Source organism: Protomyctophum bolini (genome assembly GCF_963924005.1).
Source record: "Protomyctophum bolini genome assembly, chromosome: 23".
Lineage (NCBI taxonomy): Eukaryota > Metazoa > Chordata > Actinopteri > Myctophiformes > Myctophidae > Protomyctophum > Protomyctophum bolini.
The window spans coordinates 7,984,380-8,009,384 of NC_137884.1; the positions used below are offsets into that span (position 1 = coordinate 7,984,380).

At 45.4% G+C, this 25,005-nt stretch overlaps 1 protein-coding gene across 3 annotated transcripts in view; it reads right to left on the minus strand.

Annotated features, from left to right (window-relative positions):
- LOC308311300 (tyrosine-protein phosphatase non-receptor type 12-like) overlaps nucleotides 1-25,005 on the minus strand; it is a 58,073-nt gene that overhangs the window by 3,777 nt on the left and 29,291 nt on the right. Inside the window, exons 12-17 of one of the 3 annotated variants that reach the window (XM_080757961.1) lie at nucleotides 24,031-24,116; nucleotides 15,874-16,078; nucleotides 13,302-14,259; nucleotides 7,584-7,655; nucleotides 2,036-2,089; nucleotides 1,514-1,600 (exon numbers count right to left, since the gene is read on the minus strand). In XM_080757961.1, the coding sequence (XP_080614087.1) occupies nucleotides 1,514-1,600; nucleotides 2,036-2,089; nucleotides 7,584-7,655; nucleotides 13,302-14,259; nucleotides 15,874-16,078; nucleotides 24,031-24,116 (1,462 nt within the window). Of the gene's footprint in view, nucleotides 1-1,509; nucleotides 1,601-2,035; nucleotides 2,090-7,583; nucleotides 7,656-13,301; nucleotides 14,260-15,873; nucleotides 16,079-24,030; nucleotides 24,117-25,005 lie in introns of all 3 variants that reach the window. The other 2 variants (XM_080757962.1, XM_080757963.1) reach the window with 2 other exon arrangements.

Here is a 25,005-nt window from a genome sequence, read left to right on the forward strand (position 1 = left end):
ACAAAGAGGAAAAGGTTTATTTGGGGTTGGACTGCTACAGTTTAAGTTGAACTATTTTCTTCTCAAAGCTATATGCCAATATATGGCCATACTGATAACATCAGGGACCAGGCGAGCGGCAGGCAAAATGTTCATTTCCGGTTGTGTCCGTTTCTTAGCAACCTAGAGCTATTCATAATTCATAATATGCCAAAGAGATTCTATGACAAGAGATGAAACGTATATTTTTGGAATCACCACCAGATGGCGCATCGCCCCAAGGCACATAGTGATATTCTGTATTAACATTAATGTAACACCTCAAACATGCACATAAACATGTGCACATGGGCATACATGCATGGGCACCCATGCAGCCTGACATTCTGAATGAACATGTTACTAATTTCAGCTTTGATCCATTCATAAATATGATAAATAAATGAGCAATTAATTAAAGTAAACTCGGCAACAAATGTTCGGAAACTTGACTTTGGTCCATTATTTCTCCCCTTTAATAATACCAATTGGTATTGTATTTTATTGCATTTTAATCGTTGATTAGTCACGTTTACAACGAGGTATAGATTGTAAGGATTGTGTGTTCGTGGAATGAGCAACACAGATAAACGTGTGGGTAGCGCCTCCAATTCAACCCTTGCTTCGAGTTGCTTAGTGGATTGGACTGAATGATTGCACTCTCACACAGTAATTAGGAAAAAACAACAGATATTGGCAATTTTCTACACTTTATTAATGTTTCAGTCAGTGTTAGCGGGTGGAAGATCCATATGCAGCCAAAACAGCTTGGTATGGTATGGGGCAGTATCTGTCTCACAGGCAAGACAGAACTTGAGGTCGTCATCATTGAAGGCAATCTCAAATGCAGTGAGATATCAGTATGACATTCTGGTGCCAGTGGCGATCCCATAACAAAATGTGGCTAGGTTTGGTGACCAGGATGGTGCCAAGCTGTTGCAGCTGCTTTTGGATCTTCCACCGGCTATACCGAGTTCCCGAACACCAAGTGTAAAAATGACCAATATGTGTTATTTTCCCCTTCTTACAGTGTGAGAGTGCAATCATCCAATCCACTAAGGCAAGTGAGGAAGAATACCAATATCACGTTTAGCCGTGTTGCTCATTCCACCACTCGATCCTTATACGATCTATACCTCGTTGGAAAGGTGACCAATCAACGATTAAATGTTACGACGGCAACACCGTGACTCGCATTGTTGTGTGCTAGTCCATCTGACACCTCGATCAGTTGAGACTAGAAGAGCAACTGCTGTTTCTGTGCAAATATGCCAATGCCAATACACGACGACTATTGCACAGCAAAATGGAAACGGTGCTAAGACCATGGCATACACATGCAGTGCCAGTCGGGAAAAAACTAAATAAAATAAATAAATGAATAGACCGAGGCATCCACCCCAAAACAGTGCGGCGACATTCAGAGCCCTCTGGCGCCTACGGTATGTTCCTTGTGTTCACCATGTGTGACAATGAGAGGATCACACTCACCCACCCAGCTCTGCTTTGCTGTCCGACACCGCGGCGTCGCCGAGCATCGAGTTCGGCGTCTGCGATGTCTTCTTTCCACTGTCCAAAATGTCTTGACGTGCGCACGCACACGCGCCACACACACACACACACACACACACACACACACACACACACACACAGTTAATGGGCCATTAATATGTTCTTACACACACAAAAACACATTACTGGAGTTTATCACTATACATCCCTGCTTAAATATGGCCATGCACGTGCTTGCCACACACACACACACACACACACACACGTGTTGATTTTGACAGCAACATTTGATTTAGTTTTAAAAAAATAAGCCGATTTGACACTATGACGTAAAATTCCTCATTCACTGGGCTCCGATTGGTATCAGAGCCCAGTGAGACTATTTTGCTGTGACGTTTGAATCCGTTTGTATAACTGCCCCATGGAAATAAATCTTCCCCAACCAGACCAATATCTACGCAGTATACTGGCTAACCTTTTCCACCACTGAGAAACAGCCCTTTACCTCTGTGTGAGCTGTTCCATTCGGCAGAGGCTGACGTCTTCACCTCCAATGGGTCTGACGGAGAGAACAGAAGAACCAGTGAAGGAGTGAACCCATGATACAAATGCTTATGCTTCTCTATAAAAGAATGTCCTTTCATGTCGTCCCTCTGTACCCCCCCCCCCCCCCCACCCACACACACACACACACAAACTTTGATTCACAATCATCCTTCATATCTTCATCCATCCACCCTTCCAAATAATCCATCCATGTGGGAGAGTTTGTGTCACCCAAAGCTAGTCACCACCAAATACTGCACTATATCTCTGAAAGGTTTGTCAATGGTGCACCCTAGTGTCTGAGCATGGGTAGGAACTCAACTTTTTTTGGACCAATAGCAATAATACCACATCTGCTTAGACCAATGCCCTGAGAAATCTCCACCGATGCAAATGAACGCACCTTTAAATGTCCCACTACTTAGCGAAGATATCCTATGTGTGGGCTATTTGTATTCAACAGAAACACACCTTGAGGAAGCGCTGCCATGAGTGTTGTCCACCACTGGGAAGTTAGTGCACCTGCGAATTCCTAGCCTGGCTTTGGCCACAACGATAGCGTGGATTCACTCTCGCTTCCTCCCCGGTTATCAGTCTGGACTTCCGTCCCATAGGCAGCTTGAAAAGTGGGAGTCTATATACATCTGAAATAACTGCACTTAGAGCTGTTCTTATCGTTTCTGTGGAAACTTTTAAACCTGTTGCGTCGAGGGCAGCCATTGTTGTTTTGAAAGTACCGTGGCATGTACGTTACGTCACCATATAGTATAGACATGGACCAATCAAGAGGTTGCTTTTCACTGTTGTACGGCACAGCAGTTGAAGCGCAGTCACTGATTGGCCCGGCTCGGTCAGCCTCCGCATCGAGTGGAATAGTATGAGAGTGGAGACACTAGCGTTGACTCCCATTGTAACAATGGAATGCGGAAGTGCTCATTCTATCTCAATGGGATAGTTCCAGCCATGGGAGCAATGTTTGGAACTATAGCCCATAGACACCCGCTTTGCAGCGAGATCAAAGCGTGTCGCCACTCTTTTACTATTCCACTCGGCCTCTGCATACTCTCTGCCTATGGGCTGAAGTCCAGACTGTCACACTTTACCTATAGCGTGAGTAGTGAAAATTAGCCCAAACTGGAAAAAAAATACTGAAAAATCTCCAGACAAGAGTCCTTGGATGCAGAGAAGTGGTTTTCTTTATTCACCCTTTTACAGTGACGAAAATGAAGAACAAAAGTATCCACAGATATTAACTGGACAGATTGGCCCCCCAGGTCCTTGCACCGCCACAGTCCTACAGTACATTGACTGATTTGCTATGGACGATATTCATACCGCGGCCATCTTGCCAACAAGGTGCCAACTAGGTGCAACTTCCCATAGACAGCCCATTCATCCAAACAGAAAAGTCCTATCCGATTGTATTAAACAACGTCAAACTCACCAACATTGCAGCTGTATGGAGAGATTGAATTATCCTCTTTCAATCTGTTGTTTCATAAAAATCCACCGTAGACCGTTATGAGCTACTTTGTCAATACATTCTGTGCGAGAGAGTTTGAGTTTGGGAGTGCACGTTGGATATCACTCAACAGGCCCGGTGTACCACCCGTTTTAAATTTGCACATAATGCAGGAGGCAGCAGGAGGTTGCTTTACTAAAAACGAGTGCTTCCATACATACTAGGAAGTACATAGCTCATAACATGTCTACAGTGGATTTTTAAGAAACAAACACTTTGCGGATAGAAAGAGGATAATTCAAGCTTTCCGTACAGCTGCAATGTTGGTGAGTTTTACGTTGTTTAATACAATTAGTTAGCACCTTGCTGGCAAGATGACCACGCTCTGAATATAGTCAATTGAAACCACAATTACACCAGTTAATTTCACTATGTCCAGAGACATTACATTTCTCAATACACATGTATTGTGTATCAACCAAAATATCCACATAGTAATGATACTTAAGAGTCCTCCATGTACAAAACCAATGTTGGTATGTTCCCCACACAAACCCACAGTCGGTAATGCTGTACCAAGTTGGTATGGTACCCTGGAGCCAATTGACAATCAATCATCAGTCTCAAACAATATACATATAGTTAAACAAATGTGATCCCCCATCCCCCCCAAAGTTCAACCCCATTTGTTAAAAGTTAGTGTCAGTGGCAGGGTGAACTGCCACATTACCTCCCCCCTCTCCTGGCGCAGCCACGGTGGAAAACACCTCCTTGCTGAGTAAGTAGCAGTAACCAAACAGAGGGCAGTCTGAGGCCTTGGCCAGACTGCTGTGGTACTGGTGCTGCTGTCTGATGCCAGAGTGTTCTTGGGGAGGCTGCGCTCCCCCTGCTTGGACTGAAGGGTGGGCCCTGGTGTAGGTGGCTGACTGGCTGCCCTTATGCGTTGCATGTCCCCCACCAGTAGTCCTTCTTGGTCCCGCTTTGCACTCCAATTGTCGCAGCAGACCAACCGTCTCCTGCTGGGCGGTACTGCACGGCGAGGCCGGGACGACTGCCCCCCCATCCTCCCAGTCTTGATACTCCACATCAGGCTCTGCTGGTTCTGGTTTGGCTCACTTTCTTCTGGTTTGGATCCCTCTTTCCCACCATGGGAACCTTCCTCCGGGTGGCCATCCCACAACTGCCACCAAATGTCACACTTTAAATTTAGTGTGAGTAGTGAAAAATAGCACAAACTGGAAAAATACTGAAAACTCTCAGCAGACTGCGTTGAGGAAGGGCGACGCCATCTCTGCCACCCATGGCGAGTTGACCCAAGGTCCGCATGGAGACCCTCAGCGCACAGCTCTCCTGGACATGGAGATCAACGCCTGCCGGAAGATGTTGGGAGGGAGAGGAACAGAGACTGCAGCTGTCGCCGAGGCCCGTAGGCTGAGGGGGAACAAACGCAAAATGGAGGAGGTACGCCAGCCAACGAGATGTCCACCAATTCCACGCCCCCCCCCCCCATGGCCATATGGTCCCGTCATCATCGATGAAGCTGGCGTAGAAAGGCAACCACGTCATACTGAATGAACAACTCCACTAGGGGGGATGGGTGGTCAGAAGGACCCACCCAAGCACAGCAAACATTACCTCCAAATGTCACACTTTCACTTATAGTGTGGGTAGTGTTTGCCGAAATAAAAAGACACAGGTAGGGGGAAAAAAGCCAAAACGGAAGAAAAAAAAAAAACCTGGAGAAACTGCCAGACAGAGTCCTTGGTTGCAGAGATGAAATTGTTAATGGTCACCTTTCTTTTTTTAAAGACGACCAGTGATCAAAATGAAGAACAAAAGTATTTACAAACATTAACTGGTCAGCTTTGGCCCTCAGGTCTTCTCACCTCAACAGTCCTTCAGTGACTGCCAGGCAGTGGCATGTCTCCCTACTTATACAGGCTAAGCCCCTCCCCACTGGACCATACCAAACCTGAATTGATTCCACAATCATCCAGTTCTGCATTCTCAATGTCCAGAGACATCACATTTCACATTTAAAGTGTCACATATTATTCATCCAAATTCCCACATAATAATATAATTAATTATAATCAGAGACAGGCATGTTCCCTATATGGAAACCCAGTTGGTATGTTCCCTACTCTGGAGCCAACAATCAGTCAATCAATCAACCAACCAACAATCACACAATATATAAAGTCAAACGGATATGGTCCTCTGCCAAATAAACAAGAATAATTCAACCCCATTTGTTAAAAGTTAGTGTCAGTGGCAGGGTGAACTACCACACCGTGCTAAAAAACAACAAGGTGTTTAGTTTCTACTTTCTATGTGAGCGAGCTATGTCAGATATAGTCTATATCTGAAATAACTGCACTTAGAGCTGTTCTTATCGTTTCTGTGGAAACTTTTAAACTTGTTGCGTCGAGGGCAGCCATTCTTGTTTTGAAAGTACCGTGCATGTATGTTACGTCACCATATAGTATACACATGGACCAATAAAGAGGCTGCTTTTCACTGTTGTACGGCACAGCAGTTGAAACGCAGTCACTGATTGGCCCGGCTCGGTCAGCCTCCGCATACTCTCTGCCTATGGGCCGAAGTCCAGACTTGGAGGAGGTGTGAGTGAATCTAGCCTTGTACCAAGGAGGAGGTGTGAGTGAATCTAGCCTTATACTGGGGAGGAGGAGGTGTGAGTGAATCTAGCCTTGTACTGAGGAGGAGGAGGTGTGAGTGAATCTAGCCTTGTACTGAGGAGGAGGAGGTGTGAGTGAATCTAGCCTTGTACCAAGGAGGAGGAGGTGTGAGTGAATCTAGCCTTGTACTGAGGAGGAGGAGGTGTGAGTGAATCTAGCCTTTTACTGGGGAGGAGGAGGTGTGAGTGAATCTAGCCTTTTACTGGGGAGGAGGTGTGAGTGAATCTAGCCTTTTACTGGGGAGGAGGAGGTGTGAGTGAATCTAGCCTTTTACTGGGGAGGAGGAGGTGTGAGTGAATCTAGCCTTTTACTGGGGAGGAGGAGGTGTGAGTGAATCTAGCCTTTTACTGGGGTGGAGGAGGTGTGAGTGAATCTAGCCTTGTACTGGGGAGGAGGTGTGAGTGAATCTAGCCTTGTACTGGGGAGGAGGAGGTGTGAGTGAATCTAGCCTTTTACTGGGGAGGAGGAGGTGTGAGTGAATCTAGCCTTTTACTGGGGAGGAGGAGGTGTGAGTGAATCTAGCCTTGTACTGGGGAGGAGGTGTGAGTGAATCTAGCCTTGTACTGGGGAGGAGGTGTGAGTGAATCTAGCCTTTTACTGGGGAGGAGGTGTGAGTGAATCTAGCCTTGTACTGGGGAGGAGGTGTGAGTGAATCTAGCCTTTTACTGGGGAGGAGGTGTGAGTGAATCTAGCCTTGTACTGGGGAGGAGGTGTGAGTGAATCTAGCCTTGCATGGTGATACAATATCACTGTGTGGATATTAGTCTCGTCCCTCTCAGTATTTTGTTTCGCAATGTCCCGCCCCATATTTGCATACTGGGCCCTAGTTGGATATAGCCGGGTTCCAGACGAATCTGGTTGGCTCGTCACCACTTTGGCCGTGAAGTCCTCCCACAATTGAGAGGGGCCAGACTTAATCTGCCTGGGGCAATATGCATTGAGAGGGGCCATACGTTTACGTATACATTTATAAGTGTATATATGAAGTACCAACTGTATACCTGACAACATTTCTGTACTATTTGCTGGCATGTGGTTGTTGTTTTTGTTTTGTTTTGTTTTGGTTTTATGTACGTCAATGTGATCCATGTCAAACAATTGAAAATCAAATAAAAATCATTGAAAGAGAGAGGGGCCATACTTAATCTGCCTGGGGCGATATGCATTGAGAGGGGCCAGACTTAATCTGCCTGGGGCAATATGCATTGAGAGGGGCCAGACTTAATCTGCCTGGGGCGATATGCATCGGCAGATGAAGGCTGGCTACGCGAGGCTAGAGTGAATCCAAATGATGTGTCTGGTCAGAGCCAGGCTAGCGAATTCTGGGCTAACGCAACGAGACGCACCTGTGGCCAGTATGAAGGACTCAGGCGTTCTCTCTGGGAGGGGGGGAGGGGAGTCGTCGCTGTCCCAGCAGTCTGGGGTCGAGAGGTCACAGGTCACACATAAGAACGTTAAGGTGTGATAAGCAGATATAGACTGTGTTCGAATCCGTCTAATCCAGTGGTTTTCAACCAGTGGTCCTAGAGGGGGTTCCAGGTGGTCCCCAGCTAAATGATGGACAGTTGGTAACTAAATGGACCCAAAATCTTCAACAATAATTGCCTGTTATCTCTCCTAATGGTACCAACATCAATACAGCTGGGAATTGTGGACAATATCTTATCCAACAATAACAAAATATTCTTTAGTTTTGGGTCTGAGAGGCTAAATCTCATCAAATGGTGGTCCCGTGGCTCAAATGCTCAATAAATAATGGACCTTGATATGAAAAGGGTTGAAAACCACTGGTTTAATCCACAAACTGTGAAGTAAAGTGAGCATGTGGTGTGTGTGTGTGTGTGTGTGTGTGTGTGTGTGTGTGTGTACTGTACTGTACACTGTGTCAGTATACTATGTGTAGTTAATACTAGCCGCTTATTTGATGTACCAAGAGGCCCCATAATGCATTGGGGTGTTTATAGGGGTGTAACGATACAGTTACTGCATCGAAAAACAGACTTTAAATTATATATAAGTATATTGATATGTAAACAGCAACATATCGTATCGTTTTACTTTGTCGTATCGTTTTGCAATGCAAAACTAAAAGGTGTTTAATTAAGTTTCCATTCCATATCGCTACACTTGGTCTAACGATAAATTTTTGTATTCTCCGTGTTTATGTCAAGGTGCGGTTTTGTGCTAAAATTTGATGTCCATGTATTTGTCAGAGAATCACTGCGTTTACTTAAAAACCTGCACTATTCACACAGAGGAAATTACTTCTCTAAATAGTTACTGTATCGATTTTAAATGATTCAATAGTATCACATTGCCATGAATCAACCAGTATCGTCTCGTCAATCATGTATTGTGATACGTATCGTATGGCTGTTAAAATGTATCGTTACACCACTACATTAATTCCTCTGACACGTTTAATTTAAAAGGCTACAAGACTTTTTAAAGACTGTTTAATGTTAAATTGAGTAAATGAGATGTAACATACTGTTTGAGTATAAAGAAATAAGAGCACTTTATCAGGAACCGTTCTCGGACACTAACAAAAATGTTGCATTCATCGAAATGAAGTGCATGAATATGTAGCTTGTGGATTCGAACACAGGATTAAACTGCAATGTCACGTGACATGAACACATTATGGAACTGAAGACTGATACCATAACCAGTAAACAAGCAGTCACCAGAAGAATAGAAAAAGCACTCTTTTTGATACCAAACGAATAGCAGCTATTAAGCTCGCCACACAACCAATGAAAAAGCAGTCGTTAGCATCACATAACCAATCAGAAAGCTCCTCTGCAGCCCATGCAGATACGGCATATTGTCAAGCCAAGCAGATTGAAAAATCATACTTTTACTATAGTTTCAAACAGAGAGTGATCAACCTCAACTCCAAACGTAATCTGAATCTGGTTTCAAACATGGGAAATGTTTTAGGTTTAAGCTTGTTTCATCTCACCAAAAAATATCTCGTCAATTTAAACTTTTGTAGATTTAATTTTGTACCCCGGTTGATCCGCTGTTAGCTCAGAGAAGACGTTCCGTGGCAAGGTGTCTCTGCCTAGGGGACGAAATGGGTCAAGCCCTCCAAAAGCGGTGGTCGAAAACCCATTTCGCTGTAACGTATCCAAAAAGTAAATTTATTTCTAAAAGAGCTCACAGATGATAAACTTAGGAGTGGAAAGTAAAACATTTTGAGTGGTGTGAAACAACGGCTTAAAGCAGGCTTAATCATTGACCGCCAAGGGTCAGTAGCCAGCTTCTACCACCATAGACTCTCGTTCTATTTCGCTTGTAGAAGACGACAATTTCCGAGAAATGTTCCGACAATTTTGAGGAAACAAACACGGTGCTGGCTGACTTCATAAGCTTTGTAAGTGGTTGTTTCACCCTGCTCTAAATGTTTTACTTTCCACTCCTAAGTTTAGCTCTGCAGAAATATCTTTAACTTTTTGGATACGATACTGCGAAAAAAAGGTTTCTTCACTGCTTTCGGAGGCCTGAGGGCTCCACCCATTTTGCCCTATGCAGGGATACCTGGCCACGGGACCTCTTCTCGGAGCCAACAGCGGAGGGTGAGGTTCCAAACGGGGCTAGTCGTGCCCCATTGGTGACAGTATGAAATGCTAACCGATGGCAAATAACCAGGGCAGGACGTGACCTCTGGTAGCCTAAAACACAGGTGTCCGTCAGTCAGACGAACATCAGCACATTTGGGAATTAATTTTGTTTTCTTTTTCTAATCACAGCAGTGAGCTAGCTGTCGGTGACATAACGGGAAACCAAGCACAACCAAAACATTTTCAGATCCAAATATTTGAAACCAAGTCAACTCCACTTCTGTCCAGATTGGGTTCCATTGAAGGCCAAGTTAACACCATTCCAAAGCCATGGCAGATTCCAGTTCCATTCCATTCAATTTTTTTTTAATACAAATCAGGCATGTCATGATTTTGAATTCAGAAGATGAGGGCGGGATTCCGCTCCGCTCCCTGCAGCCCCTGGCCAATCAAAACCACATGTCTTCGTTTGCCGTGGTGACGTACATACAGTCAGGCCATACAGATGCATTACCAAGCACAATCCATTAGCTATAGCTCAGAGTCCTGTCAAACCAGCGTGAGCTCACCGGCCTGAGGTGTGTGTGTGCGTGCGGCGTGCACCAGCAGAATGCACGGCTCATCATCAGCCACCATGGAAGCCCCGATTCATACTTATAGATGTAGGCCTGTCACGATTACACATTTAAGTTGACGATTAATTATTGTCACACAGATAATTGCGATTGAATTGTGTTTTATTTTTGCATTGAACAATGTGTTATTTACGTTTGCCTTTTAAGCTTCGTAGTCACAAATTGCACAGGGCAGATATGACAAATAACACTTTATTATTATTTTGTATTTCTAGAATATCTTACAAAATAGCGTAAATAGCTGATATACATTTTAACAAGCTTACAACACGTTACTTTCTGCTATTTTTGATTATTTTTCTTTTTTGAAAATGCATGGACATTTTCCAACACGGAAACGATTCTGCAACGATCAAATAACTGCGATTAGGCGATTATGTAATAATTGTGACAGGTCTACTTACATCGGCCACAGAATATAGCAGATCTACAAGCTCACAACGTCCCACGATGCGACACGCCGTGAGCTTGCACATCTGCTATTTTTAGTGTACGACACCGCCGGCACAGTATAGATCAGACATAACACAAGCACGCCCAATTCACATTACCCACACACACACACACACACACACACACACACACACACACACACACTTGCACAAATACACATGCACACCGTCCGGCACGAAAGCAAGCATGCACTCAAACTCACACTGAGTGTACAGTTGTTTGGACAGATGTTAGTCAGTCACATTCACAGCATTCCAATCCAAACCGAGAGAATTAGACATTCTGTCATGCTTTAGTTTCTAGTCACTGGAAAACACTTGTCTCTCCTTCTCTCTCTTGTGTAGTCAACTGTAGAAACACTGTCTCACTGTCTCTCCTTCTCTCTCTTGTGTAGTCAACTGTAGAAACACTGTCTCACTGTCTCTCCTTCTCTCTCTTGTGTAGTCAACTGCTTCTCTTTTTCTCTTGGTTTCTGCCACTTCTGTTTCCATCTGTCCCTCTCTCTGTCTGCCCCAGAGACAGCTGTGCAACATACACAAACACCTCACTGTGTGTGTGTGTGTGTGTGTGTGTGTGTGTGTGTGTGTGTGCGTGCGTATGCGTGTGCGTGTGTGTGTGTGTGTGTGTGTGTGCGCGCGCGTGTGCGTGTGCGTGTGTGTGCGCACAGAGAGACAGCCTGTCATGATTACAGTGCAGTGTGCTCTGTCTGTCTGTCTGTCTTTCTCAGCGTCTCCTCCGTAAACCAGAGAATGACTCTTCCGTCTTTTTCCGACTGCCCAAATAAAAATCCCATCGTTATTATCCAGTGCCACCTGGTGGACACCAGTTTTGGCCGCCGCCGAAGCCCATTATAATAAAAAGAAAGAAATTTAAAATCCAATGTGCATGTCGTCACTTGCGCACCGGATTAAATGTTTTAAAAAAAAGAAAAAAGAGAGAATATATATATATATATAAGATGTCCATGACACTCTAGGACATCAGGGATAGGCGTCATAAGGCGTCATGTGGCACTGAGTGAGATAATTATTCAAGAGGCATCGAGAGAAAGTGATTTTTGACTGAACTAAAGACACCCCCCTCTGCTCTCAGGTCAGTGAAAACAAAGGCTTTAGATTTAGTCTGTTCTGTTAAAATCTCACGTCAAGAGAAATGTTTACTATACAGTGTGCTGTTCAATAAGGGAAGGGCAACGACTGCCGAGAAGAATTCAGACCAGAGTTTTTGATTTTTGAACAAATAAACAAATAAAAGTTTGATTTGATTTGATAACATAATGCCAACACCAAAAGGGGTTCCCGCCCAAAATGGGTTAAATGACGACATGTGTATGAAGCAGCGATGTGTGAAAGCGCTCAAAATGTAAATCGATCAGTATACCGTAATTCAATATTAACGATTAATCAATAGTCTTTAACCATAAAATGCATCAATTGTGGGGGGAAAAAAATATTCTGTTATCCATCCACATAAATGATGACAGATACCGTTAACATCAATACCAATAATGCAGGTACACTTTGGTAGGCCTGTAGCTCTGTGTACTCAACATTGCACCATATAGCATTCAAGTCAGCGGCAGTATGGCCTGACCTAACAACATAAATGGTATCCTAAAATGTAGTTACTATGGGCAGGGTTTGGATGACATTATGGTCTGCTAGCCGCTCCCAACACCTGGCTTTGCGTGTGCCCCTTCGTGACGTCACATGGCAGCCAAGTCTATGGACTTTTTACAGAACCTTTTTAGGCCATGTGAGGCCTGAAAAGAGATGTATGACGACATCCATCATACAATAGGCACCGCTCACTCACGTCACTTCACACCTGTGTGATTATATTCATCCACATCTTTCCCTAATCACTGTCTAACTGACTGCTGATCCAAACTAAAGCCTTTCCTGTGTTAGTTAGTGACTTCCACCAGGCCGGCCAGGTCAGCGAGTCATGTTAGTACAGTTGGTTAGTCAAGTTAAACCATAAACTCAGCCCACTATAAACTCCCAAATTGACATACTTATTTTTTCATCCCACGATTTTTGTAACCCAATTGTCTAGTGTAATCCTGGGCGCTTTTACACTCCCTTTAACAACCTGGGGAGAGCAACGGGCTGACTTCTTATCACCGCTTCTTATCACCTGACGGGGTCGGAGATTCCCCGGTTGGACGTAGCGCGTGGAAGGAACACGTCGTTTCCAACCGGTTCCTTTCCCCCTCCATCAGGCGCCCCGGCTGACCAGGGGGAGGCAGTTTAGAGACCAGGATTACTGCATGTTTTTTTTGTGAGTGGGTACCACCTATACCCTAGGGGGGGCACGGGGAGAACATGCAAACTCCACACAGAAAGGGCCCATTTCGCCAACCCCGCCCCGGGTATACTGAATGACGAGGAGGAGAGAACCGACATACTTGCTGTGGTGGCCACGGTGGGGGGAGACGGGGAGCGCGTGGCGATGGACATGGGCGTCACCCTCCTGACCAGCGGCTGACCGGCCGCCGTCACCGTGCCCGTCGCCGTGGAGACGCTCAGCTGCTCCGCGACGTCGCAGGCGTCGTCCGAGTTGTCGGAGTGCAGCGGGTTGGTGAAGCTCAGGGCAGTCCTGACCGGCGTGCAGGAGGAGGAGGAGGAGGAAGAGGAGGGCGAAGAAGAGAGGCGCGACGACGACGACAGCGACGAGAGCGACGAAGAACAAGTCTTGGGATTACTAGGGGGCGGCTGCGCCCCCAACACGCCGCAGGGCGGAGCCCAGCCCACTCCCTCCCTCAGGGGGAGGTGGGTGGGTCTGTCCGGTTGACTCCCCCCGACTCCGTCCGTCTCCTCAGAGTCCTCCGACAGGGACGAGCCCACGGAGGCGAGCAGGGATTGGTTGGAGCGAGCCGCCTTGAAGGCGTGGCCTCTCTGCAGACCGGCCGCCGCCGCCGCCGTGTTGGGCCCGCCCCCCCCTCCTCCTCCTCCTCCTCCACTTCCTGCCGCGACCCCCGCGGAGGCAGAGGAGTCGAAGCTGCGCGGGCCCTCCTGCAGCGGGACCTTCTTGATCTCGATGCTCAGCTTCCTCTCGATGCGAGGGGGGGGAGCGGCGCCCGAGCACTCCAGGGACGAGGGGGTGGAGGGGGTCTGTTGTTGGACCGGTTCGGACGCCGGCGCCGTCGTCGCGGCGTTGGCGGTCCGCTGCGGCGAGGGTTTGCTGCTGTAGTTCTCGTTGAGGTCGGGGTGGTCCGAGGAGGCCGCCGGGCAGGGGGTCTGGTTCCGGGGGGCCGAGGTGGGGGTGGGGTGGTTCTGGTGACTCTGCTGCTGCGCAGAGGAGGGAACGCTCTGGGTTTCTGGACAGGCTTCTGACCGAGGACCCGTTTCTGAATCTACCTGGTTCTGAGGAGAGGAGAGGTGGGCAGAGGAGAGGAGAGGAGAGGAGAGGAGAGGAGAGGAGAGGAGAGGAGAGGAGAGGAGAGGAGAGGAGAGGAGAGGAGAGGAGAGGAGAGGAGGGGAGGGTTAGGTCATTGTATGATCTACCGTCTGTCCTACACGTCTCAATGCAAGGGAGAGACACCTTACTACAGTATTAGGAGAGAGAGAGGAGAGAGAGACACCTTACTACAGTATTAGGAGAGAGAGAGGAGAGAGAGACACCTTACTACAGTATTAGGAGAGAGAGAGGAGAGAGAGACACCTTACTACAGTATTAGGAGAGAGAGAGGAGGGAGAGACACCTTACTACAGTATTAGGAGAGAGAGAGAGGAGGGAGAGACACCTTACTACAGTATTAGGAGAGAGAGAGGAAGGGAGGGACACCTTGCTACAGTATTAGGAGAGAGAGAGGAGGGAGAGAGACCTTACTACAGTAGTAGGAGAGAGAGAGGAGGGAGCAATACTACTATTGTTAGCAAAGTTCAAAACAAAGTAGTAGTCCATAAAAATAAATAGAAAATACAAACTATTTACGCTATTTTGTCAATCTTCTTGGAATAAAAAACGCTTCAATGTGTCAGTGATTTCTGCCCTGTGCAATTTGTGATTACGAAGCCTGAAAGGCAAACAGAAATACTAATTGTAACGTCCCAATATTCAATGCAAAGAAATCTCAATTATTTGTGCGACAATTAATCGTCAACTTAAATGTGGTGAGATTCGTCACAGCCCTATAGAGCGCCGAAGTCCTGACGTCACTCGGTTCACGGAAGTCATTTCTCTATGGAGAACAACATGGGCTCATCTTAAAATCGTCTCGTATGAGCATCATGGTCCGAAGACAAAAAACTAAACGGTCTCTGCGATATTGCAGAGGAGGTGTCTCTGTATTGTTTATGGCAGTCAGTCATTCATATTTGATACAGTCTGTTTCTAGCGAAAATGTAACTAATTCTGCAGCAGTAACATTTGTGTTTTGTCTCTCAGTCAGTTGATTCTTCATATCCATATGAGTGAAACGGCCCGGGGTGATTTGCTTATATTATATATATCACAGTTCTTATACGAGGCGTTCTAAAATCCCCCCTATGGGGATTAAAATGGAAATAAAAAGTGCATGAACCCGTGGACTTGGCACCCTCTACCGATATCGACGTCAGACTTCGGTGCTCTATAGTCAAGTAGGACACATCATCTTCTATTCAGTTGCTCCATAGATTAACACATTTAGGCCTGACGTTGAAATAAAAAAAATGTCTTGTTTAAAATGTCATTTTGTTTGTTTCTAGATCAGTGGTTCTCAATATTTCATGTCAAGGACCCCCAAAGATATATGAAATTGGCCGCTGACCCCCATCTGAAAATGTGTTGTTTCAGGGACCACCTCCCAGAAGCAAAGATTTGAGTTAAAAACGTTCGCTCTGAAAGAGTATATATTCAAAGCTTTGCACCACATGTTCATGATTTAAAAAAAATAGCAGACCTACGAGCGGCGCGCTATGAGCTTGTAGATCTGCTATTTTTAAATAGCTAAATTATAACAATGTTTAAAACGGGCCCAAAATGGGTTAAGCTACCTGCGCCCGGGGACAGGGCTCTGCCTTGGCGGTGTTGGCCAGGACGTGGATGACGGGCTTGGGGTGGTAGCGGTCGTTGTCCTGCTGCCGCACGTTGGTGACCGTGGGGAAGGCGGAGGGGGGCGACGGGGTGAGGATGGGGGGCACGGGCCGCGGCTCCGGGGGCTGCAGGATCTCCTCCTTCACATCGCCCTCCTGCTGGGAGCTGGAGGGAGGGAGGGAAGAAGACGGGTTATTCTCCATAAAAACACAAGTGGTGGAAGTATAACTAATTACATTTACTAACTTACTAGCTAGGGTGGGTAACGCGCACGGAACAAGCCCCCTGCCCCCCCTCAGGCTTTCATTTTTGAGCCGAACGCAAACGAAGATAAAAGCCTGGGTACCGAGGCTACTAAAGTCCCCCCCCCCCCCCCATCTCAGTTGTTGTGGCACATAGAAAACTCTGCTTTGCTGGACACTGCCACAGAGCCAAAGACGAGCTCAATTCACTCCACTTGGCTGGACACTGCCACAGAGCCAAAGACCAGCTCAATTCACTCCACTTGGCTGGACACTGCCACAGAGCCAAAGACCAGCTCATTTCACTCCATTTGGCTGGACACTGCCACAGAGCCAAAGACCAGCTCATTTCACTCCACTTGGAGTAGGGACACAGGACGGACTGTGAATGAGCAACAGAGACCAGTCGAAGCAGCTTGTGTCGCTGATTTCGAGGGCACTCGAATGATGACTTAAGTACAATTTTGATATACTTCAAAGTTTCAGTACTTATACTTCTACTCCACTTCATCTCAGAGGCAAATATTGCACTTTTACTCCACTACAGTTGTTTGAAAAAGCACTAGTTACTTTGTAGATTTGGATTATTACAAAACATTCAAAACCACTTCAGCCCTATACACATTTCTGCCTTTTGAAAATAGCCGATCTGCAAGCTCGCAATGCAACACATTGTGAGATCTGCTTTTTTCAAAAGATTTGTGTACATTTGAAAACTGTAAATGGGACATTCTGTATAATGAGTACTTTCTACTTTTGGCAGTTTAATGTTGATGCCAATACTTTAGTACTTTTACTCAAGTAGGCCTACATTTTCAATTCCGTACTTTTACTTGTATTTTTTACTCCACTGAAAAACACTGATGATGATGATGATGACAGCGACAGATCACTGCAGTCGGTCTGTTACACCGTCTCACCACCAGGTGGCAGACGGTCTTCCTGTGACTGGGTTAAATGTGTCATCGTCAGCTCACTCTGCTGTCACAGGGTCTGGTTGGACCAGGGGGGCCTTCATTTGGTGGGTCATCAGGGGACAGCCAATGGGCTCCATGCACACACGCCATTATGGAAAGAACTCGGGGCCCTTCCCTACTTCCTTCACAGGTGTTACCCATGATACTAATGGAGGCTCTGTATGTTCCATCATGATCAAACAGAGCCAGTGTGTTAATGATACTAATGAAGGCTCTGTTCCAATCTGGTCAAACAGTCAGTGTTAATGATACTAATGAAGGCTCTGTTCCAATCTGGTCAAACAGAGTCAGTGTTAATGACACTAATGAAGGCTCTGTTCCATTCTGGTCAAACAGAGTCAGTGTTAATGACACTAATGAAGGCTCTGTTCCATTCTGGTCAAACAGAGTCAGTGTTAATGACACTAATGAAGGCTCTGTTCCATTCTGGTCAAACAGAGTCAGTGTTAATGATACTAATGAAGGCTCTGTTCCATTCTGGTCAAACAGAGTCAGTGTCAATGACACTAATGAAGGCTCTGTTCCATTCTGGTCAAACAGAGTCAGTGTTAATGACACTAATGAAGGCTCTGTTCCATTCTGGTCAAACAGAGTCAGTGTTAATGACACTAATGAAGGCTCTGTTCCATTCTGGTCAAACAGAGTCAGTGTCAATGACACTAATGAAGGCTCTGTTCCATTATGGTCAAACAGAGTCAGTGTTAATGACACTAATGAAGGCTCTGTTCCATTCTGGTCAAACAGAGTCAGTGTTAATGACACTAATGAAGGCTCTGTTCCATTCTGGTCAAACAGAGTCAATGTCAACACTTAGCCCGCTGCCCGCTAGCATTTATTGAAAAATTAGGATCTAATCCACGTTAAAGGACAACTTTAGTTTTTTTCAACCGAGGTTCATATTCTAGGTTGTCATTAGATCAAGTAAAAGTTGGGTGGTGTTTTTTCTTCATGTACTGCTTTCTTTAGTTTTAGCGATTTCCGCGATTTTTGGACAGGGGGGCGGGGGCATTCGAACAGGGGGCTAAATATGTATTAGTTTACTAAATTTCACGGCGATTTCTTTATTATTATTTACGATAACCCTCCTACACCCTATGAAACTATATATGACCAATATCACGGGGTCTTTTCTTGTGAAAGGGGAGGTGACAAACTGACGCGTTGAACTGCGACAAGACAACATGGCAGCCTCCAGCAGCATTGAATAACAAGACAGAGCTACACCACACGTAAACAGTTTTTGTATATAATATTACCATCGACATGGCATGCGCTCCTAAAAGACAATATCGATACTAGTTCGGATGACGAATACATTCACTTATGACGGTCGTCTGTATTTGTTCGAGTGTTCAAGTCTTCTTTATCGAAGTGAGCACCACAAACCCTCAAATCTTTAGCGCGCAGCTGTACTTCTGAACATTCTACGTCCATTTGTAGATTTACGAGCCATAGTTTGAGAATTGGCAGAGATTTCAATGGAAGTCTGTGGAAGCTGAGCGTGTCAAACGGGCTCATTATATTACCACAATTTGGATAAGCGCAACGACGAACCATGACTTTATCTGGTGAAAAACATGAAACGCCAAAAAGTAACTGAACGCAGTATTACTAAACATCAAACAGTTCAAACTAATAAACTACCAATTGTTTTCCGTGTCTGTGTAATCTGTGTAGCTGTAGCATAATACTGTCTGGTCTGAACGAACGTGCTGCTGGAGGCTGCCATGTTGTCTTGTCGCAGTTCAACGCGTCAGTTTGTCACCTCCCCTTTCACAAGAAAAGACCCCGTGATATTGGTCATATATAGTTTCATAGGGTGTAGGAGGGTTATCGTAAATAATAATAAAGAAATCGCCGTGAAATTTAGTAAACTAATACATATTTAGCCCCCTGTTCGAATGCCCCCGCCCCCCTGTCCAAAAATCGCGGAAATCGCTAAAACTAAAGAAAGCAGTACATGAAGAAAAAACACCACCCAACTTTTACTTGATCTAATGACAACCTAGAATATGAACCTCGGTTGAAAAAAACTAAAGTTGTCCTTTAAGCATCAGTATGGCATTAAGCATCAGTATCAAAATTAGGCTTCAATTGACAAAGGACTTCGGCAAAGTGTTAAGAAGAAAAACAAAACAAAAAGTGTGCCTCTTTTCTTCTTCTATCTAATCATTTGATCGGCCCAAAACATTGTGTTTACTGTCATGATTTGTCACAACAAGAGTTGGCTTTGTCAACGTAAACGTCTTTAAATAAATACTTTTTGAAAAGCCTATGGGGAAAATGAATGGGGAATTATTTCCTGGGCAAAGAACTACTCAAAAATGTGTCCTTGAGTGTGTTCCAAATGGCCCCGTACGGGTGTGTAACTCTGAGTGTACAAAATGTGTACACTCTCAGAGTTAAGGGGGTCCACTGCACGCTAACTGGAACAGAGGAGCCTTCATTAGTATCATTGGTAATGCCTGTGAAGGAAGTAGGGAAGGGGTCCGGAAGTAGGAAGAGTTATTCTGTGTGCATATTAGAGCTGCCCCATATACCGGCCACCGAATGGTGATCGTGGGTTAATTCAGGGGTTCTCAACACGTGGGTCGCGACCCCTCGGGGGGTCCCGACATTATTGTGGTGGGTCCCCAGATGATTAAAAAAATATATAATGTTTTTTTGCAACTGAATGGCTGGAATTTGAGAGTTTACATAGTATACATAGTGCATGCATAAACTTCCCTTAATGACCCCCCCATCTGGCCAAATACAGGTGCTTGGCGACGCGTTGAGAACTTGTAGATCCACTATATTTGCTATTTAAAAAATGGGGCTGTGACACCCCTTATTTCCCTCCGAAATTACGCCTCCGAGTTCAATAGTACCCGGCGCACGCACACACGCACACAGCAAAACCCTGAGTGTGTCAATTTCATTAATTTTATATTATAACTTTATAGTGTAAAGATAAAGTCATTTTGAGTTAAATGAACTGTTACGGATGTTACTGTGTGTGTGTGTGTGTGTGTGTGTGTGTGTGTGTGTGTGTCCTGTACTGTACTGTACAGTCACCAGAGGAGCATGTGTAAAGGTGACAACATGACGAACGGTCCCTGACAGACAGGAGGAGTGGAAGTCTGAGGTTATACGACCCAAACAGAAGCACTCAGATGGAAAACTACCAGGTTTCCAACGAGAAAACGTGTTCAACACACACACACACACACACACACACAGTCACACAGTCACACACACACACACACACACACACACACACACAAATGTGGTAGTAGTGTGCCAAATCAAGAGCACATGACCCCAGCCAGTCTCTAGCCTAAATCAGGCACATGACTCTGTGTGTGTGTGAGAGAGAGAGAGAGAGAGAGAGAGAGAGAGAGAGGGGGGGGGGGGAGAAAGTTTTAAGTAAGCAAGAGAGTGACGGCACGAGAGAGAGTGACATATGAGAGGGGGGAGAGAGAGATAGAGAGCGAGAGATAGAGAGATAGAGAGGGAGATAGACAGAGAGAGAGAGGATAATAGGATCAAGCTACTTGTGTGTCCAGGGAGGGACGGGGCTGCTAACAGTTAAAGGCTCATACATTCACCAGTTTTTGGTGATGGCTTATCACCGCGGTGTAGTTTTTAAAGGGTTGGAAAACTACACCATTACGTCAGTCGCGGTGACGATCAGCTATCACCGCGGACACAGACCCATCTCTCTGTTTTTACTATCAGACAAGTCTTTTCACTCTGGAGCTATCAACCCGTTCACTGATTGGTCTAGAAGTTGGGTAAACCACAGGGAGGCGGGGTCAATCCTTAAGGACATCACCGCGAGTCTGATGGCCTCAACTCTTATATGCCTAATATATATTAGGCATGTAACGATATATCGTATATCGATATATATATATATATATCGATATAAATCCTGACGATTGTCGTCGTGAATCCCTGATGATATTAATCGAGTTAATAAACAAAACAAAAAAATATATTGTATGGGGCTAGTAAATTATGATGTGTGTGATATGAAATGTGAGCTTTAATCATATCCCCATCATATTCAAGTGCTTTTGGAGAGAAATGAGACACTCTCCATGCAGTCACTTCCAGTAGTAGAGGCCTGCAGAGGGGAGCTGTTTGTGTCCGTGACTGTGCCCAGGTGATGGTTGTTGAATGTTGATGCTCTTTAGCCCATCCTGGGCGGGAACCCAGTGTTTTAAACATTGTTATAATTTAGCTATTGAAAAATAGCAGATCTACAAGCTCATAGCGCACCACCGTGTGTCGCGCTACGAGCTTGTAGGTCTGCCTATTTTTGAAAAATCGTGAAAATATTTATTTCAGAAAACTATTTCATTTTGAGGTCAGGCCTAAATGGGTTAATACATCAAGGAAGGCAATTATGTTTCTGGGCATGGATCTCCAACTTCCATCGTTACCGACTGCTCAAAAGCCGGGCACCAGTCTAGTATATAGGGCTATATAGTGGTTAGTTAGCGTGTTTTTTAAATCGTGAAAATGTGTGGCAAATCGTTGCATATATTCTTTCAGAGCGGACGTTTTAAACTCAAATCTTTGCTTCTGGTGGGGGGGGGGGGGGGGGGGGCTGGACGTCATGATTTAGAAGACATTTAGTAGAATCTGGTTTCAGTCCTAAATGGGTTAAATAAATGTACTTCGTTACTTTCCATCACTGCACCCCCCATGACCAACTGTAGGGGTAGCAGTGACAGTGGGAACTGGCATAGCGGCTACATTGGGCGGTAAAATGTACAAAAAGCTTATCTTCGATATTTAACCAACAGATAATCTGTGTTAATCTATAAGAAATGCACAGTGGAGCCGTACACTATAAACATACAGTAAGCCGCGGCCTGCACGCACACACACACACGCACACACACACACACACACACACACGCACGCACACAGGCCTCTGCCTGGCCCGGGGGCACACCAGCTATGCAACCATCTGGAAAGGATGAACTACTGGGCTAGGGATAGAAAACACGAATGCACCAACAGTATGCACAAAGAGGTGCACGCACACAGTATATGTGCCCGCCCGCCCACGGGCACACACACACACACACACACACACACACACACACAGAGTAATGAATGAGTATAAAGCCTCAAACACAAATGTAGGACACGCAACACACACACAAAGTACAGGCAATGTATGCTCAAACAGTGGTGTAAAAAGTGCTTCTTTTTTTAAATACTATAAAAGTATCAATACTAGCAAGTAGCAAGTAAAAGTTCGGGATTCAACATGCACTTGTAGTGAAAGTACAAAAGTATTGGTGTACAAAAAGTTGAAAGTACTCATTATAGGCAGATGTACAACAAGCTCACGATGCCTTGACACTGTGCCCTACACATGGGAAGGAATGGTGCGTTTCTAATTGGTTCTCAGTATACATGCAGGAAGTCCCCGTCTTCACATGAAGAACATGTTTACATGGGAACCTTTTTGCTTCTTTTTTTAACCGATTCACCATGTCCTTTTGTATTGTAACTCGTTTCATTTAAACCGTTTGTTCAGTGCACAGATTCATGTGGAGACAACGGAAGCGTCCCTAAGCATTTACAGATGTTTAAATGTGTGACTTGCGTCAGAATTCTTTTTTTAGTCTCCGTCCGTTCCACAGTTGATTTATGGAGCCAACAGAAGCGTTCGTAAACATTTACACATGCTCTCTAATTGCTTATACTACTCAATCACCAGTCAAAAGATTGCTTATTAGCGCAGCGGATGATGATTTACAAGCGAATGCTGAGAACTTCAGGGTTTAACCCATTTAGACCTTAGGACGATTCTACAAATGCCTGACAGTTTTCTGAAAAACCCATGTTTCTATGTCAGTCGTTCTCAAACATTTTCATGTCAAGGACCCCCAAAAATATATGTATTTGGCTGTCGACCGCCATCTGAAAATATGTTGTTCCAGGGACCCCCCCCAGAAGCAAAGATATGAGTTTTTTTTTAAATTGGCTCTGAAAGAATATATTCAATTTCAAACATTTGGGCCACATTTTCCAGATATTTAAAAAAATAGCAGACCGACAAGCTCGTATATAGCACGGCACTCAGTGCCGCGATATGAGCTTGTAGATCTGCTATTTTTCCAGCATAACATAATGCATGTGTCTGATTGTCCACGACACCCGTCGTGACTCACTGTGCGTGACTTTGATGCCAGCCAGCCGCAGTGGAATTTCAGCCGTGTCACACGCACACACCAAAAACGCTCCCATCCCCCCAAATATGCACATGCACGCACGCACGCATGAACATGTACGTACACACACACACACACACACACACACACACACACACACACACACACACACACACACACACAGAGAGAAAAAACATCCTCCTACACACGCCTACTCCATTCCATAGAGCCAGGGGGAGTGAGGCCAGTGGAATGCACACTATGTGGATATAAATAGACGCTACTGTCATCATTTCTATACTGTAGGGTGGGGGGGGGGGGGGGGGGGTGAGACAGACTGAAAGAGAGTGACACACACTAGGGATGCACCAAAAGGGAATAAAATAAAGGCGAAAAAAAAAAAAATTAAAGGAAGAAATGTAAACACTTGCTTTATAGTCAGATCCTCAATTATTTCAACTTCTTCCTCAGGTCAACACTTTCACTAATCGACAATACAAAGGCGGTTTTGTGGACTCGACAGCCTGCTTTCCCTAGTGGACCCACACTGAGCCCCCCCCCCCCCCCCACCACCACCACCACACGTATAGAATGCACTGTTTGACCAGGAAAGAAAGTATTTCACCCGAAGAGAAGAAAGAAAACAAGTTTTAGTTACTCCACTGCGCCCTCTACAGACCTCGTCGATAGAGAAATCCCATTGGCCGGGTATTACCTACCTGCGTATACGGGGAGGTTTCGGAGGTGGTGTGTCCAATCTCTCCTCGTCTGACGGGTGGCTTGACTTGTCTGGACTGCTCTCATCCTGAACACACACACGCACACACACACACACACACACACACACACACACACACACACACACACACACACACACACACACACAGTTAAAAATCTTCATCTATTAACAGAAAATAAAGCATCCATGTCTATAATATCTCTGCCTGTCTCTCATCTGTATCCACTGGTCTGTTCCTGAACCGAAGACATGACTGAGAGAATTCACAAAATACTCATTCAGTCCAGTGTGTGTGGGCGTGCGTGCATGTGCAATAGTCTGCTAAGGAACACAAATTCAGTTCAGATGAGACAACAACGTAGGGTCAAATTAGGTTTGGCTTGGGCCTGTGTGTGTGTGTGTGGGGGGTCTATTGTTAGCGCTGTCATTAAGAGCATTTCCAGTCTATCGTAGTCACTAACAATGGCTGACTGACTCAGAGTCAAAGTGGGAGTGCTGCTAAAACTGAATCACTACAGACCGCGTGCATGTGTGTGTATATGTGAGTGTGTGTGTGTGTGTGTGTGTGTGTGTGTGTGTGTGTGTGTGTGTGTGTGTGTGTGTGTATGCGCTCGCACACGCGTGCGTGCGAGAGCATGGTGGCTTCTCTTTCCATGATGAAAACGGCATTATTCTCAGGGTCCAAATGCATTGTGGGAGTACGATGATGTCATTGTCGCTTCCTAAACAGGAAGACGGCTGCTGGAAGACCGCCAAACCTCCCTCTCTCCCTCCCCGTCTCTCACAACGCGTCGTGAGCTTGTAGATCAGCCATGTTCAGTGTGCATGCCATGAAGCGCGAAATGACTTGTCCTTTCCCCACTCGTCCCTCCCTAACATCGTCTAGTCTGGCGTTTGTTTGCTGACGAAATTGACAATACGATTAGTCTTAGTCATCATGGCGTAATTGCTATTC